This window comes from Phanerochaete carnosa, assembly GCF_000300595.1.
Source record: "Phanerochaete carnosa HHB-10118-sp unplaced genomic scaffold PHACAscaffold_11, whole genome shotgun sequence".
Lineage (NCBI taxonomy): Eukaryota > Fungi > Basidiomycota > Agaricomycetes > Polyporales > Phanerochaetaceae > Phanerochaete > Phanerochaete carnosa.
Window position 1 is genome coordinate 1,690,313 of NW_006767638.1, and position 16,503 is coordinate 1,706,815.

The 16,503-nt window shown below is 53.6% G+C and overlaps 6 protein-coding genes across 6 annotated transcripts; 5 read left to right on the forward strand and 1 right to left on the reverse strand.

Moving 5' to 3' along the window:
* Positions 1 to 9: 9 nt before the first annotated feature.
* PHACADRAFT_200760 (uncharacterized protein) lies at positions 10 to 275 on the forward strand (the record flags this gene model as incomplete). Its single annotated transcript, XM_007401027.1, has 2 exons — positions 10 to 62; positions 119 to 275. Coding segments are annotated over 2 exons (210 nt in total), but the record flags the coding sequence as incomplete, so codon positions are not given.
* Positions 276 to 1,938: 1,663 nt separating this feature from the next.
* Positions 1,939 to 3,784, reverse strand: PHACADRAFT_200761 (uncharacterized protein; the record flags this gene model as incomplete). Its single annotated transcript, XM_007401028.1, has 7 exons — positions 1,939 to 2,041; positions 2,103 to 2,209; positions 2,259 to 2,297; positions 2,357 to 2,974; positions 3,024 to 3,325; positions 3,373 to 3,387; positions 3,442 to 3,784. The coding sequence occupies 7 exons, from the start codon at positions 3,782 to 3,784 to the stop codon at positions 1,939 to 1,941; spliced, it is 1,527 nt and encodes a 508-aa protein (XP_007401090.1).
* Positions 3,785 to 4,043: 259 nt separating this feature from the next.
* On the forward strand, positions 4,044 to 8,990 carry PHACADRAFT_104339 (uncharacterized protein; the record flags this gene model as incomplete). The annotated part of the gene is made up of 12 exons (XM_007401029.1): positions 4,044 to 4,151; positions 4,205 to 4,339; positions 4,386 to 4,589; positions 4,659 to 5,720; positions 5,770 to 6,116; positions 6,167 to 7,139; positions 7,192 to 7,542; positions 7,594 to 8,044; positions 8,095 to 8,186; positions 8,241 to 8,350; positions 8,407 to 8,706; positions 8,759 to 8,990. 12 exons carry the CDS (start codon positions 4,044 to 4,046, stop codon positions 8,988 to 8,990), a joined length of 4,365 nt encoding a protein of 1,454 aa, XP_007401091.1.
* A 306-nt stretch (positions 8,991 to 9,296) lies between these two features.
* PHACADRAFT_264345 (uncharacterized protein) lies at positions 9,297 to 11,256 on the forward strand (the record flags this gene model as incomplete). The annotated part of the gene is made up of 6 exons (XM_007401030.1): positions 9,297 to 9,606; positions 9,665 to 9,679; positions 9,733 to 10,034; positions 10,085 to 10,708; positions 10,761 to 10,957; positions 11,016 to 11,256. 5 exons carry the CDS (start codon positions 9,297 to 9,299, stop codon positions 10,815 to 10,817), a joined length of 1,308 nt encoding a protein of 435 aa, XP_007401092.1. The 3' UTR covers positions 10,818 to 10,957; positions 11,016 to 11,256.
* Positions 11,257 to 11,620: 364 nt separating this feature from the next.
* PHACADRAFT_178533 (uncharacterized protein) lies at positions 11,621 to 13,301 on the forward strand (the record flags this gene model as incomplete). Its single annotated transcript, XM_007401031.1, has 2 exons — positions 11,621 to 13,064; positions 13,114 to 13,301. The coding sequence occupies 2 exons, from the start codon at positions 11,621 to 11,623 to the stop codon at positions 13,290 to 13,292; spliced, it is 1,623 nt and encodes a 540-aa protein (XP_007401093.1). The 3' UTR covers positions 13,293 to 13,301.
* A 398-nt stretch (positions 13,302 to 13,699) lies between these two features.
* On the forward strand, positions 13,700 to 16,363 carry PHACADRAFT_264347 (uncharacterized protein). Its single transcript, XM_007401032.1, has 6 exons — positions 13,700 to 14,045; positions 14,094 to 14,454; positions 14,505 to 14,967; positions 15,020 to 15,405; positions 15,462 to 15,541; positions 15,592 to 16,363. The coding sequence occupies exons 1-6, from the start codon at positions 13,748 to 13,750 to the stop codon at positions 16,107 to 16,109; spliced, it is 2,106 nt and encodes a 701-aa protein (XP_007401094.1). The 5' UTR covers positions 13,700 to 13,747; the 3' UTR covers positions 16,110 to 16,363.
* The last annotated feature ends 140 nt before the right edge of the window (positions 16,364 to 16,503 follow it).

A 16,503-nucleotide genomic window follows, 5' to 3' on the forward strand; every position in this document is an offset into this window, starting at 1 on the left:
GATGAAGGAGCTCATCATCAGAAGAACCTTGGTACAAACTACGAGAGCGACGGGTGGGTTAAGTATGTGTCCCGTGGTGTTATAACTTTGATATACTGCTGACATCTTGGATGGATAGGTGGCGAGAAGATATGATAGCTCAGGACGAAAAGGATTTCCCTGAAGGTAATCTAGGTGGTGGTTTCCTTGAGGACGACGACGACAACGTTCCGGCCCTGTCTATGAGGGGCGAAGGTACCAGCGAGCTTGACGATGAGTTTTTCTCCGGCCCGTAGCCTGTTATTCCGGCATCTATTGCAGCTTACTACCCGAGCTGAGATCATACATGTGTTCTAATGTAGTCTCCTACTGTTCAATGTGGACTTCTAAGTACGGAATACAACTCGAACGGACGTGTGCTCTGAGGCCTGAGGCTCTGTGGGCGCCAAACTGTGGTGGGGAGATCTCGGATCGGGCGTATTTCGCATTGGCCAGAATCATGATTTCGGTCGGACGAATCTCAGACAAAAACCAACGCTCAAAGATCACGATTCCCCGAATCACAAAATCCGCCAGATCTTGAGCCCCACAGTCTCATCCGTGCAGCTGTGTACACGAAATCGAAGTCCTTGGTAAAGTAAGGAAGGCAGGGTCTTTGGATCCTAACAATGGCAAACAAGACTGCTTTGTGTTCATCCATCCTATCGCACTTACCGGATGGTGAAGCTTGAGCTTGAAGCTTTGAAGGGCGAAACCAATGGATTCCCCTATTATGTCGTTGCTACCCGAAATATCCGCAGACATTTTCAGGGTATTGGCTCGAGACGCACATGAAGCATGCGTCCGCAGCCTCAAGCACCAGGCACTACCGACAGATCCAGAACTACCACGCCCTTATTCCTGGATCTATTTCACGTACGTCTGCCGCGCCTGGCACTGCCAGTGGGTAGCGCTTTCCACGCCCGCTCTCTGGGCTGACCTCTCCATTATCGACCCCGACTTGACGGAAGAACTCCTCGCGCGCTCCGGAAATGGTAACCTGACCGTGACATCGCACGGGGCTAATTTTATACTATTTTGCGCGGATAGAGGTGCAAAAGCACATTCAGTTTGTTTCATAAATACACTTGAGCAATTCACCCATGGGGATGTTATCATTTTGGTGGTACAAAAAGATACACTGCTTTTACACCTTTTGAGGTATTAGAAGAGTCGAAATATCCTTAGGGCGAAATCATCATCATTTCTTTCTCCATGTGTATTACTCTATATATGGATAGCCCAGCGGTATTTGCACCTCTTTTTGCTGCGAGCTGACCAACTTTTTACAACAAGATTGACTGAAAAAAGGCGACTTTATTTTACTCTTATTTTCAAATTTTACCTATCATATATTTTCGCCAGAAAGTGTTCAGGCTTTTTAGCTTCTTTTTCCACGGTCATTTTCGTACCTCTGTCAGCTAAAATTATTTACTAATTAGCCCCGTAATCCCGCCTCACGCTCACACCTTCCATCCAACCCTCATGGTCTTTTGGCACGTAGCTGATACGGAGCGAGCTTCAGAGGCGGGGTTTTGCCTGCATGAAAAGTGATTAATGGAGTCTTGAGCTCAAAATTTGAGAAGGAGCCATGACGTAAATACAATACACGAATGGCCCTTTGCCGTTTATCTCACATGTACAAAAGCTCCCTGCCCTTGCCGATTTATTGTACAGCATTGATTGGACGAAGCACCCCCATGATCCTGCGGGGTGTAGCCTATGGAACAAAGACCAGAGCGATGTGTTTCCGCTGCGCTGGAAAATCGGTGATAGAACCTCGGACACGACTCCGAGAGAGAGACATGACATAAATTTAACCCACGAACGACCCTCTTCAATCGATCTAACATGTATGTACAAGAGCTTCACGTACAACCATTCTTGCTGATTTTTTGTACACAATCAATTGAGACAGGGCTACATATCCTTGCCCGTGAAATAATGCATCGGGAACCACTCTGGCGGCACCCACCGCTCGCCGACTATATCGGCCGCAATCATACCCGCAACGGCCTCCGCACTGATACAAGAAAAGTCATTAGGTATCGATTACTGGTTTGCTCGCTTGAAACCACACTTACCAGGCGAAGGCGCGCGGCATGCCGTGGCCGGTATAGCCCGCAGCGATATACTGACCCTTGTACGTACCTAAAGAGCTTGTACCATATCGGTCGACGACTGGTCCAACCTGTCCCAAGCTAAACAAAATATTCAACGCAGATAAAAAGGAGACGCACAAAAGGTTCATGAGATTTCGTGTAGCCCATCACACCGGTCTGTCCGTCACGAGGTCTCAAACTTGTTTCGCGACAATTCGATTGCAAGATGCACCTACCCACTCCATTTCGGGCTCGACGCCCTCATCAAATTTTCCGGGGAAAACTCGCGGCAGGAACGCACGCAGCACACGTCCAACCTCTGGATTGACTACCGAGTCGTCGGTCTCGTAAAACTCGTAACCGCTGTCTTTCGTTGCCTCGCGCCCGCCGCCAAGGATGATGAGCTGACCCTTCTGCCCGCCACTCCCCTGGTCTGCGAAGACGGCGTGGGTAGTGGATGCTTGACGCGGGAACCAATACTCGAAGCCGTCGTTGCCGACGAAGCCCGTACGGCCAAGAGCGTTTGGCGTGTTCGCGCGGACGGCAATAACCTGCCCGCGCGTCGGCACAATGCCATCGGGACCGTGCAGCCAAGGCAAGAGTCGCGCAGCGTACGCATTTGTAGCATGAAGGACATATGAGCAGGAGATCGGTCCGCGTGGCGTACTGAGGATCCAGGGGCGTCCAGACGTAAGGGCCGAAGCAGAGACGGAGGTGACCGGAGTGCGAGTGTGCAACGAGAGAGAAAAGTTGTCTGTTGCATTTGCGGCGAGATTGTAAAGCACGCTGACAAGTTTTAGCGGCCAAAGGTTATTGCCCGGAATTACCACAGCGGGATACGACGTATTAAATCTCTAGGAGCGGGTTTAGTGCAAGGCATGGCATGAAGACCAAAGCGCCTACGTCTTGCGCCTCCTCTGAGGTCAACCACTGCACGTCGCTCATGTCAATGCCGGCAGACTTGGCAGCGACGTAGTCCGCTCGCGCCTCCTCATATTCCTGGATAGTAAAGAACAACACCACGCGACCACCTCGGATGAAGTCGACGTGCTCAAGCTTGTTGTCCTTTTTAAGGATGCTGAACACCTTGTCCGAAGTATACTTCTCGAGAGCTAGAGCGCGAGCAGCTTCAGTCTTGCCGTAGAGCTTGGCGAGCCAATTAAACCCCTCGAAAGGAGATGGCGTAAGATGTCCGCCATTACGTCCTGAGATTGCGTTGAGCGATCGGCTGCGAGTGCCTTAGGCAGCATACCAGTTGCACCGGAACCTGCACGAGGTCTGTGAGTACGAAATGCAATCTGCTGAAGTAATAGAGGCTGACAAAATTCTCGGGCCTCCAAGATAACGGTCTTGATAGGATCCTTTCGAGCACTATTACTAGCATAGTGTGTGGCTAGATGGTAAGCCGCAGATACGCCAGTGATCCCTGAGCCAATAATACAGATATCTGCATCGACGGTCAGAGGTCCTTCGCTGCCGTGTGCAGGGGTGGGAAAAACTCTAGGACTCCTCAGCCAGAACGATTCTGTTGCGTTTGAAACCGGGAGACTTGGCGGAGGTTTAGAGGCCGGTTGTTCGAGTACGACTTGATGTTGTGCGAGAACGCTGAGAGGGACCATACTGCTCGAGAGTAGGGCAAAGACGAGACTCGTGAAGAGGATCATGTTGTATCGCTTCAAGTCGTGCATACCTAGATAAGATAAAGAGCATGAGATCTAATCACCGAGCGGAAGCGGACAGACCGACGTTTTCTGTGATGTGCACGTGACGATCTGGGAGAGCGCGTCGTGGCGCAACTGCTGTGCTCTAATCTTGACCGTTTCCACCTCCACCACCTTGACGTCGTCGACATCGTCAGAGACATTGAGTCCACGAGCACAGGCGATGGCGCCGCTTCAAAGGGCCGCGACGCTGCTCTGGGCAATGCTCGGCTGGGCAGGCATACTCGTGCTTGCGCAGCAAGAGCCAGAGAGCGCTCTCACATACTTTTCCAACCAGCCGGCCAAGCTCTTTTTCTTTGACGATTCTCCGGTTAGCATATTCACTCCATTACTATATCTATCTAAAGTGTACACCCTTCGTAGGTTGCGGTTTACCACAATCTTGCCGACGCAAACGTGTTCGTGTCTCAGGACGAAGGCAGAAAGTGGGACAAGGCAGTGGGCATACCAGAGGGCGAAGCAGCGATGGTTATTCATCATCCTTTTGACAATAGTATTGTGCGTGACTATCCTATGATTCTGATGACCGCTCATATTCCTCTAGGCTTTTATCCTTTCGAAGGGCACCAAGCATTATCGCACGGACGACCAGGGTAAGACATGGCGGTCGTTTGAAGTTCCAGCCCGTCCTGCTTTCGTTGGGCAGCCTCTATCCTTTCATTCGGACCGCAATAAGTACGGATACATTCTCTATCAAGGAACAAAGTGCGACCGCGAGGGTTCTTGGGGCAGCATCTGTCATGACGAGGTGAGGATACATAGCGCTCTGGCGCCGCGCTTAACATCTGCATCGCAGTACTGACTTTGATGTGTGTAGACGTACTACACAAAAAACGCCTTCAGCTCGGACCCAGAGCTGATGCTCAGTGAGACATCACGTTGTCAGTTTGCGCACAGCAGCAAAGATTTCAAACACGAAGCACACGAAGACCTGGTGTACTGCGTCGCCTTTGACAGCTCATCATCGAATGGCATACACTCGATCTCTTCGAGCCGGCTATTTTCCTCGACCGACTTCTTCAAGGACGAAAACCGCGTCGAGGACCTCGGTATCGGGAAGAACGCGCGGGGTGTTCTCGCACTAGCGATCGTGAGCAAGTTCGCTGTCGTGGCATTGAAGGACATGAGCACCGGCAACAATGGCGAGATGCTGCTATACGTCACGGTCGACACGAACAATTGGGCGAAGGCCGAGTTCCCGCACGCCTCATCGGCAGCGCTGCGCGAGAACGGCTACACGGTCGTCGAATCGACGACGCACTCGCTCGCGGTGGACGTTTTGCTGCAGGATATGAGTAACATTGGGACGCTATTCGTGAGCAACTCAAACGGGACGTTCTTCGTCGAGAGTCTCAAGGACACGAATCGGAACGAGATGGGTTTTGTCGACTTCGAGACGCTCTACGGCATCGAGGGCGTTGGCCTTGCGAACGTTGTCATGAACGCGAAGGAGGTCGAGACGCGTCGCGAGGAGAAGAGGTTGCAGAGCCGGATCACGTTTGATGACGGTCGCTCGTGGTCGTCCATCCCGCCGCCATCGATGGACAGCACAGGGCGGCGGATCAGCTGCGACCCGAACGACGCGGTGAAGTGTTCGCTACATCTATATTCCGTGACTCAGCAGCACAACGTTGGTCGCGTGTTCAGCTCCCCTGCGCCAGGTCTAGTCATGGCTGTCGGCAGCATTGGCACGAATCTGAGGCTGTACGAGGAGTGCGACACGTTCCTGAGCGACGATGCGGGCGCTAGCTGGCGCATGGTTAGCGAGGGTGCAAGCTTATACGAGTTCGGCGATTCGGGAAGCATCCTTGTAACCGTCAACGACGAGGGGAGCACAGATGAGGTACAATACAGCGTGGACTTCGGCAATTCATGGTACGTCACTGCTTCCTGTGACGAGTTTGATCCTCACGAGCGCCAACAGGAAGAAGTACACGCTCCCGCTGACGCTACGCGCACGATATCTCATGACAGTACCGGATAGCACGTCACAGAAGTTTATACTCATCGGCCAGCTCTCACGGCGGGATGCACCGGGCGACGACCAGCGTTGGGTAGTCGTGCACCTCGACTTTGCCCGAACGCGAAACCGCAAGTGCGAGAATTCGGACTTCGAGACGTGGTACGCGCGTAAACCTGGGAATCGGTGTGTGATGGGGCATAGACAGTCCTACCGCCGGCGCAAGGAGCGTGCGAACTGCTACGTTGGCAACAAGTTTGTCGACCCCGTCGAGCGGGAGGAAGATTGCCCGTGCACGGACGACGACTATGAGTGGTACGTGCGGTACATACCTTGCGGCTGTACGTAACTGACCAGCCTCCTAGCGACTATAATTTTATCAAGCAAGGCGAAAAGTGTGTACCTGCTGGTCCAGAGCCGATTCCGGAAGGCGTATGCGGCGCGGACGACCAGAAGCAGACGTACATGGGCTCGTCGGGATATCGCCGTATCCCCGGCAACACATGTGACGCGGAGAAGGGCGTGAGGAAGGACGCTCGGATAGAAAAGTCGTGCTCAGAGGCGCAGCCTGCCGAAGGCCAGGTGATACACCAGACCTTCGAGTTCCCAGCGACGGTACAGCAATACTCGTATTTCAAAGGGTCGCGTACGATCCTCGTGCGGCTCGGAGACCACTCGATCTGGCAGAGCTCGAACGAGGGCTACACTTGGACGCATCTGTTCCCCGACGAGAAATTTGTTGCGTTCTATCATCACACATACTCGCACGACCGTGCGTACCTCATCACAGAAACGACAAGGGTTCTATACACGACCGACACGGGCAAATCGTGGGATCAACTGCAGGCGCCACTCCTACCGAACAACTTTGCGCTCCAGATCCTTCACTTCCACCCCACCCATAGTGACTATCTTATCTGGACTGGTAACCGTGATTGCGGCGGTTTTGGCGAGAACTGCCACGTAGAAGCATACTCCACGCGCGACAACGGCCAGAACTGGGACATCATTGACAAGTACGTGCGCAACTGCGCGTGGGCACGCGACGCGGAATTGCGTATCGACCCGCGACAAATCATCTGCGAGTCGTACAAGATCAAGGAGGGCTCGCAGCGGTACTTTTCGATCGATAACCCGCTGGAACTCATTAGTGGCACTGACTTTTACCAAACGAAGACCAAATTGTTTGAACATGTCGTCGGCTTCGCCAAATTCTCGGAGTACTTCATTGTTGCTGAGTACCAGTCAGAGAGTCATTCTCTTGATATTCAAGTCTCACTTGACGGTCGGACGTTTGCCACTGGAATGTTCCCACCCACGCTAAAGCTCGAACAGCACGTACGTCGTCTTCGGCAGCCCTATATTTGTCCTCTTCTAACGTTCTTTTCAGGCTTACACTATCCTTGAATCGAGCACTAAGTCAGTCTTCCTTCACGTGACCGTTTCAGAGGCTCCAGCGCCAGCATGGGGCGATATCCTCAAGTCGAATTCGAACGGCACCTACTTCGGTATCTCGGCCGACTACGTGAATCGAAACGACGAAGGTTATGTTGACTTCGAAAAGATGATTGGCCTTGACGGTATTGCGCTGATCAACGTGGTGTCCAATCCACATGATGCTCCCATTACGGGCATGAAGGAGGTACAAACGCGGATTACGCACAACGATGGCGGGTCATGGAAACCGCTGACGCCTCCCCTCGTCGACTCACATGGCAACAAATATGACTGCGACACCACGGTACGCTCTCTCGTCCAGGCATTAATCAATGAATACTAATTCACTCGTTAGAGATGTGGCTTACATGTTCATGGTTTTACCGAGCGCTTCGACGCGCGCGCAACATACAGCACACCCTCCGTGCCAGGTCTTATTATGGCTGTTGGTAACGTCGGCGAGAACCTTGCCCCCTACACGGACTCCGACACCTTCCTCTCGCGGGACGCAGGCTTTACGTGGGAAGAGGTGCATAAAGATGCTCACCTCTGGGAGTTTGGCGACAGCGGCTCGGTGCTTGTGATGGCAAACGACGAAGAAGCAACAGACCACGTCATGTATTCGCTTGATGAAGGTCTGACATGGCGCCAATACCGCTTCACGGACGACAAAATCCGGGTGAAGGTCATCGTGACTGTACCAAGCGATACGAGTCGAAGGTTCATCCTGTTCGGGTACCGTCCTAGATCCCCGATGGTGGCGATCGCTGTACACCTCGACTTTTCGGCGCTGACGTACAGGAAATGTAAGCGCGTTCGGCAGGTAGTTGTAGCTCCACAGCTAAGACATTCGCAGGTGTGCTGTATATCAACAATAATGCTGATGACGACTTTGAGCTGTGGAGCCCCGCAGAGGGCAGGGCAGAGGCCTGTCTCTTCGGTCGAAGAGTGCGTGATCTTTCTTGTTACGATGGATTCAGCCTTCTCAATACTTTGTAACAGACACTGTACCATCGCCGTCGACGTGAATCCAACTGCGTGATTGGTGACCAGGAGAAGCAGGAAGAGAAAATCGTCGAAGATTGCGAATGTACCAAAACCGACTTCGAATGGTAAGCTCGTAAATTTTGAGACGCTGTCGTCACCCCTGAATTGGTTTGTTTTCTAGTGAGTTCAACCACCGGCGGGACGCAGACGGCGATTGCGTGTTAACCCCGGGGCTCGAGCCTCTGTCTGACGATGATTCATGTCGCAACGGGGAAGAATTCTGGTATGAGCGCACAGCGTATCGCAAGGTTCCAATATCTAGCTGCGAAGGCGGGAAGCGTCTTGACCGGGGCCTTGAACATCGCTGCCCGGGTTTAAAGGGTCATGGCTTTTTCTTTTGGTTCTTCGTACTCTTGGTGCCGTTTATGTTTACCGCTCTCATTGCGTACTGGTATTACCGCCGCATGGGGCTCGCGAGAGGGTAAGCCCGCTATCCTCCTGCAGAGTCCTTGACATACTAATCGCCGCTTTAGAACTATTCGGCTCCCTGGAGGCGACCCAAGCAGACACATCTCGTCCGGCGGTGGCGTCATCGACACCATCGCGTCCATACCATGGTACCTCCTCGGCATGGCGGGCATCGCGTGGGAATGGATGGCATCCAGATTCGACTCGCTCGGTACGCGATATCGCGCTCGCGGAGGATATCGCCATGTTCCTGTGGACGAGGATGCCCAGATATTGCGGTTCGAAGATGAGGAGTAGGATATTTATTTATATTGTCAGTATGCCGCTATTCTTTTCGTAGATCATCTTCTTTCCCATACGTGTTTCTCTGTATGTTTGTTACTATCCCGTGCTATCTGGATTCGTCTCTGGTTGAATATCTGTTGGAGCAGCTTTGATCTTGATGTGACGAAAGTTGTTGCTAATGTAAACGACTCGACCTCTTGCCTTCTCCCATCTTCAACGGGATCTGTCATATGATTCATCTCCAATATCCGAGTTTCACAGAATGGTACAATGCTGCCATCTCCCACAAGCCTCCTGCTGCTCTTGCTCCCTTACAGTATGTCTAACCTGCCGGTCCCTCTGAACGTCCGTGCGGAACATCAGGTGGTCCTCGGGCGACCGACCACCAAGCCACCACCGACGCTTCCAGTCGTGAACGGCACACGATCCTTCTGGCTTCGTAATCCCAACCTCTTCCCTTCACTGACCCATGGAAGTGAAGGAGCACTGACTACGGATGCCGACATCTGTATCATTGGATCTGGAATCACTGGCGTGTCTGCCGCGTATCATCTTGCGCAGTCGTTTTCTGGTGACAGGGTGCGCAAGGAGCCGGTGAAGGCCGTTGTCTTGGATGCTCGAGAGTTCTGTCAGCATCTCTCTCTACGGTTTAGGTCTGGGATGTCATGCTCATCGCTTTCACGTAGGCTCTGGCGCAACCGGTGCGTATACACCATACTCTTTAACAAGGCCGCATCTTATCATGCTAAGACAGGAAGAAACGGAGGGCATCTCACCGCACACGCTTACAGAGGATTCAGATGGCTTCATAAACTTTACGGTAAAGGCGAAGCCGTCCGTGGACTCGCCATCGAACGCTACACCGCCGGTGAAGTCTTTCGCATTCTCAAAGAGCACGACAAGATCGAGCAAGTCGACTTCGTACCTGGAGGTCGTGTGATCCTGCTATTCACGTCGCAAGAGTACGAAGAAGCACGGGCCGATTACGACGCAGCAACTGAAGCGGGGATTGATCTGAGCGATGTGGAATGGTTGAGTCCGGAAGAGGTTCAAGCTGTACGCCCCAGAGACTGTCTGGACTGCTACGCCTGCTGAATGACCCTCAGGAATTTGGCACATCATATCCCGCTGTAGTCATCCCGGGCAACAACCTCTGGCCACTCAAACTCGTCAGTGTGCTCTACAACATCGCCGCGAACGCCACGGACAACTTCCAACTTTTGCTACATACGCGTACACCCGTCACGTCCATCTCCACATCAGAACCCTCTGCCAAACGCCACTGGACCCTTCATACCCCGCGTGGTACAGTCTCCTGCTCCTACATCCTGCATGCTACGAATGCCTACGCTGCCCATCTCCTGCCCTGGATGCATGGTCCCGATGGTATCGTGCCCACGCGCGGGCAAGTCATGGCCATCCGTGCGAATATGCCGAATGCACTCTACCGCAAGGGCTTCGTTGGGAACGATGGCTTCGAGTACTGGTTCCCGCGCCAAAAGCCCAATCTCCCGCTAAGCGGTGACGAAACAGAGACAGAGGAGACAAATGAGAAGGGCCAGCTGATCATCCTCGGCGGCGGCCGTGAAGCTACCCAGAACGGCGGCTACGAGTTTCATGAGATCGACGATTCGGTCGTCAACCCGGAAGTCAGCACTGTTCTCCGTCGTTTCTTGCCTGCAGTCTTTCCCGACAAGTTTGACGAAGGCAATCAAGTTGAGATGGAATGGGTGCGCGAAAGACTGTCTCTACATCCTGTTAATGCTTACTTCACTTGCCTAGACTGGCATCATGGGATACACTAAGTCGCATGAGCCATTTGTGTGGTCCTCACGCTGACCTCCAATTCTTTCCATGCTCACTTCATCATAGGTCGGCCCCGTAATCGACCCGCACGACCCCGGATCCCGCACAAAACACAAGGGGCAATATATCTCTGCGGGGTATACCGGACATGGCATGCCCCGAGCGTTCGCTTGGTGCGTATTTTGGTACTACAACTTTCTTGTAGTAGCTGTTGACGCAAATAAATTGCAGCGCAGAGGCTGTCGCGGGGATGATCAAGGCAGACATGGTTGGAGGGAAGTGGACGCCGCCAGAGTGGTTCCCTTTGCATTACCTAACGACGCAGGATGTGTAACTCATACGTATTTACGGGCACCGCGCTCATTGCGAGCGATCGCGCGTATTTGAAGAACAGTAAGTAATTGAGATCTTCAATTGAGCGCCTTTGCGCCCGTGTCGCTGCCACAAGTTTGTTCCTCGTTTCAATTACGAGATTAATCTTGTACAACAATTCTTATATTGCTCCAATCACGTCTTATGGCAGAGGCTTAACGTCTTTACCTCGACGGGCATGCTTCGCGCCTGTTCAAGTTAGCCACTATACGTAAGCCACTCGCTGTACATAATTGACCCCCATCGTGGTGTACAGCTAAGTCGGGACCATCAACCATGCTCTGGGGAGCCCTTGGGGGAGCCGTTCCTCTCCATGTATTTGTTATTTATAAGAACCTCCATTGTAGCAGCGGAGGCAAGTCGAAGTACGGTCGGGCACTAACCCAGCAGGTCGCGAGGTGAGCAACTTTCTGATCTACGATACTTTCCTCCTTACGACTGAACGTGCGCAAGCATCTGTCGATATGCTATCCACTACCGTCTTTTCCATCCCGCTGGAGTTGCTTTGTGACGTCTTTGGCCTGCTCGCCGAGGAAGCACGGGAGAAGTGGATCAAGCACCTCAAGCTGAAGGAGGTCACTTCGCTCGTCTCGTGGTCGGCATACGAAAGCCATGCCCCAGGCGAGACCTCGAGGTCAGGTTACATGCGCTGGAGAATGGACTACGTGCCCCCACCGCCGCTGCCGTACGCCTGGATGCGAATTACTCACGTATGCCGCGCATGGCGCATCGCGGCGCTCAGCGATCCGCGTCTCTGGACTCACATTGCCATCGTCCGGAGGGAGGCCGTCGAGACTATGGTCTATCGCACGGCGGGCCTTCCCCTGACTGTTTCCTTCCGTACTGGCTCTAATGAAGAGAGAGCGGAGACTTTCCGGCAGCTGCTGCATACTCACCCTCGCCAGATCGGCACCCTCGTCATGCCCTTCATCGCAAAGTACCTTACAGCGTCACTAGCCGTGTCTATGCCGTGTCTTCGGACGCTGCTATTCGTTGAGTTCATGCCTTCAGATCAGACCATTTGCCCCGCCGAAGCATCTTCCATGTTTACGGCGCTAGAGCGTTTGGAGAGCGTCGCCGCACTTCGCTTCCCCATTACGTGTCTGTGCACGAGCGCACTCAAGAGTCTCGTGCTCGTACACGGGTTTCCTGGGGCGCGGTTCGAGAGCCAGTACCTCCCGACTATCGAGAAACTTACTCACTCTTTGGCACGCTCACCCCACTTGGAATATCTCGAGGTCATACTCAGCAACACCATGCCTCATCCGCAGGCCGCCGTCGCCCTTCCGAGGTTACGCACTCTACGACTCACTGCCTTGACGAAGGTATGCGCGGCAGCGCTACGCTCGTTCCGCATCCCGCAAACAGCGAAGCTCGTCCTGAAATGCCTCTCCCCGCTCGATTTCCCGATCGAGCGAGACTGGTCCGTTATTTCTGCTGCTGTCTCTCAGATCGTCACGACCCCACCAAACGTTAGATCGTTGCAGTTTGCGCCCGTTGTTTGCATAGACGCCGCCATCTTTCCATCGATGTATAAGCTGAGGGGTTGGAGAACAGCGCGGAGCCTCCTAGGTTCTGAGGAGGCCGACCGCATACCAGCCGACGTTGAGTTAACCATCGACGTACCGTCACATGTGGAGGATATCGTTGAGGTCCTTGCCCCTCTCACTCTGCCAGACGTACAGATCTATCGCCAAGGATTCTTGTTTACTCACGACGTTGGCCGGGCCTCATTTGACTTCGCCTACGCGCTGTGCACGATGCCACAGCTACGCCACCTTACAATCAACTGTGCTCAAGCTGCCCTTCAGTGCGAGCTGCTGCACGCTACGAGTGCACAATCGGTTGCGCTAGTGGCGACGAACTTACAGGATAAGAATGAACTCAAGACAGAGGAATGGATGAAACGTAACGTGAACATTTTGAATTTTTTTTTCTCTGCTAATTCTCCTCGTAGATTGCTTGTATTACACTGGGACGTTCCAGGACGTAGTCGATATCTGTCGAAAGCGCGGCAGAGATGGGAGACCACTGCGGGAGCTTGTGCTTTGCGATGCCAACAGCGTCGCGCATGATGGTGTAGCAGAACTTGAGGAAGTAGTGCAATATGTGGTGTGCACAAGCTGTAGCTATTAGGAACGCGTAGGTTTTCAAGCCTAAGTTGTTGGGCCCGGAAGCGAAACCGGCGATTGCCGAATTTACGCGGATCAATCAGCGTAGGATCCGCGATAATGAGCGCTCCGAATGCCGTGCGAACTTTGGTCTGGCCTGGTGCCTGGAGCGCTCGAGTTGGTCTCGAGTCTCGTCCGCCTTGTCTAGCTCGAACACGGCGCAGCCGGAGGGCAATCATCTCGACGCGCACCATGCGCCGTTGCAGCACCATGTTTGCCTTTGTCATCGGAATCTGGTGTATTCCACGCCGGGGTCGTTAGCCCGGAGCGTCGCTTTGCCGCCAAGTCCTTGAGGTCATGCGGATATAAAGAACGGAGGTAAGTGCCCGAACATCCCCAGACTCAATTTACTCCTTACGGCTCACACTAGTACTTCTCTTCCTTTCTTTACTCTCTCAGATCCTATCCTCCTTCATAGCGATGCGGTCGCTGGGCCTCTTGCTCGCGGTCGTCCTACTGTCCTCGTCTGCGTCATGCTTCACGGGAGGTCACCGCGACATATTTCACGACGAGTACGGGCGCGAAATTCAAAGAGACCAAGCACTGCGCAGGCGAAATATCGTTTACAACGGTCAGATCGCGAATTCGTACGATTTTGTCGTCGTCGGTGGTGGCACGGCTGGGCTGGCTATTGCGTCCCGCCTGTCAGAGGACTCAAATCACACAGTTCTTGTCCTTGAGGCTGGTGACACTGGCGATGCTGTAGCCAATTCCATAGGTGCGGCTCTGTCCGTATACGTCTCTCCTTATGCTAATGTCACTCCAGACATCCCCGGAAACGCGTACTACTCCTCTCTGCTCGGTTCAAGCTATGACTGGAACTATCAGACGGTAGTGCAGCCGAACGCCGCCAACAGGCAGATTACCTGGCCGCGCGGCAAAGTGCTCGGCGGCTCGTCTGCCCTGAACGGCATGTACGCCGTGCGCCCATCCAAGCTCGAAGTCGATGCCTGGGGGGCGATGATCCCCGGTGGCGACAAGTGGAACTGGAACAGCCTCTTCGCCAACATGAAGAAGAGTGAAAATTTCACCGCGCCGAGTCAGGAGATCCAGCAGGAGGGCAACATCATGTACGACCCGTCAAGCCATGGCACGTCCGGGCCGGTGCACGTCTCTTATCCTGGATAGTAAGCAGTATCCGCAGTCTTTATGACGCTCTTTACGACCCCTTTTGCAGTATCTTGCCCGTCGTTGGCAATTGGACTGTGACGTTAGAAGATATTGGTATTCCTTTCTCTGCAGACGCCAACGGAGGCGACGGCTGGGGCGGCTTCATTGCGACCTCGACGATCAACCCAACCAATTGGACGCGCTCGTACTCGCGCTCCGCGTACATTGATCCACTCCCACCGCGCGCGAACCTTGACATCCTCGCGAACAGCACTGTCACCCGCATCATCTTCGCCACAGGCTCGCCCCAGAACAACCTCAGCGCGAACTCGGTCGAGTTTGCAACATCGAGGACAGCGCTGCGCCAGACAGTCAACGTCACGAAGGAGGTTATCATCGCGAGTGGTGCGATTGGCAGCCCTCAAGTGCTCATGCTCAGCGGTGTCGGACCATCAGATGTTCTACAGGCAGTCAACATCCCTGTCAACGTCGAGTTGCCTGGTATTGGCCAACATTTGCAGGATCATATTGTGAGCTGCGATTACTCACCCTCGCGCGCTGGCAGCTGATCCCGTCTTCCAGAGCACCCAAGTCACATTCCAGACATCCGATGATACTGCAGCTTCGTTACACGCAGCAAACGCCACGAACCTCCCCAACGGCCAGTCTTCGCCGTTCTTGTCCTTCATTAATTCTGCGACAGCTTACGCTAACATCTCCGACCTGCTCGGCTCGTACTACACAACCTTTCAGGAGAATATTACATCCGCACTTCAGACATCCTCCTCGACACTCGTACCGTCGACCGACACTGGCGTGATCGCGGGGTACGAAGCGATCTATAATACCACGGTGCAGCTGATGGGCACACCCATCGGTCAGATGGAGATTCTCCTCTCCCTCACCGGGACGACACAGAGCACAGACAAGGTCGTTGCCATCCAAGCGGCCCTGCAGCATCCGTTCAGGTGTGTTTACCTGCGGGTTAGGAGCCGCATAGAACTGATCAGCATATTGCTTGTAGCCAAGGGCGACTGTATATCAACAGCTCTGACCCGTTCGACCCACCAGTCATTGATCCTAAGTATATCTCGCACCCGGCTGGTACGCCCCTTTACCTATGTACTGCTGCGTTCTCTGATGAACTGTGACAGATATCGTGATGCTCCGCGAGGGCCTCAAGCTCGCCCGCATACTTGGCAATACCGCGCCGCTGAGCAGCGCCGTCATCTCCGAAGTCTCACCCGGCCCGAGCGTGCAGAGCGATGACGACTGGGACGCCTGGGCAGCGGAAAACTTCGGTACTGAGTTCCACCCGAGCTGCTCGTGTGCCATGCTCCCCCAGGAGCAAGGCGGTGTCGTAGACAGCGATCTCAAGGTCTATGGCCTCGCGAACGTCCGTGTCGCTGACGCGAGTGTGTTCCCCATCGCGTTCGCCGCGCACCTTCAAATGCCGACGTACGGCCTCGCCGAACAGGCTGCGAATATCATCCGCGCCCAATGGAACGGTGTCGCGCTGACGCAGCCGAGCTCGGTCACGCCGCCTACGGCTACGTCTACGCAGTCCAAGCCAACTGAGACGAACGCCAAGACGAGCAACGCGTCATCTTTCCCCACCCTGTCCATCTCATTTATGTTCTCGGTTCTCATTAGCATCTTCCTCGGACTATAACTCTAGCCTTATCTGGAACGCTTTTTGCGCACCTCCCATTACTGGGACAGCTCCTTCCCTTCACGATATCAGACTCGTCTCCCTGACCACCCCCACTGTTGCCACTTTTTAACACTTCGAGACTTTATTGTTCGGACAATACGCAAACTATGTTACTGGCATATACTTGCTTGTATGTATACCACACATTGTAGACCTTTGGATACCACGTACAGCTAATAGCATGGACACTGGCATTTGCCGATTTGTTACAGGTACAGTACCTGTCCCGATCTTGTTGGGCTTCGAATCCGACTGGGGCACATAAATCGCCGTACGCGATAATCAATGTACAGATGAGAGCGTCAAACTAATGTTGAGGCTAGCGACTTGGATTGCGTGCGTCAGCTAGTGG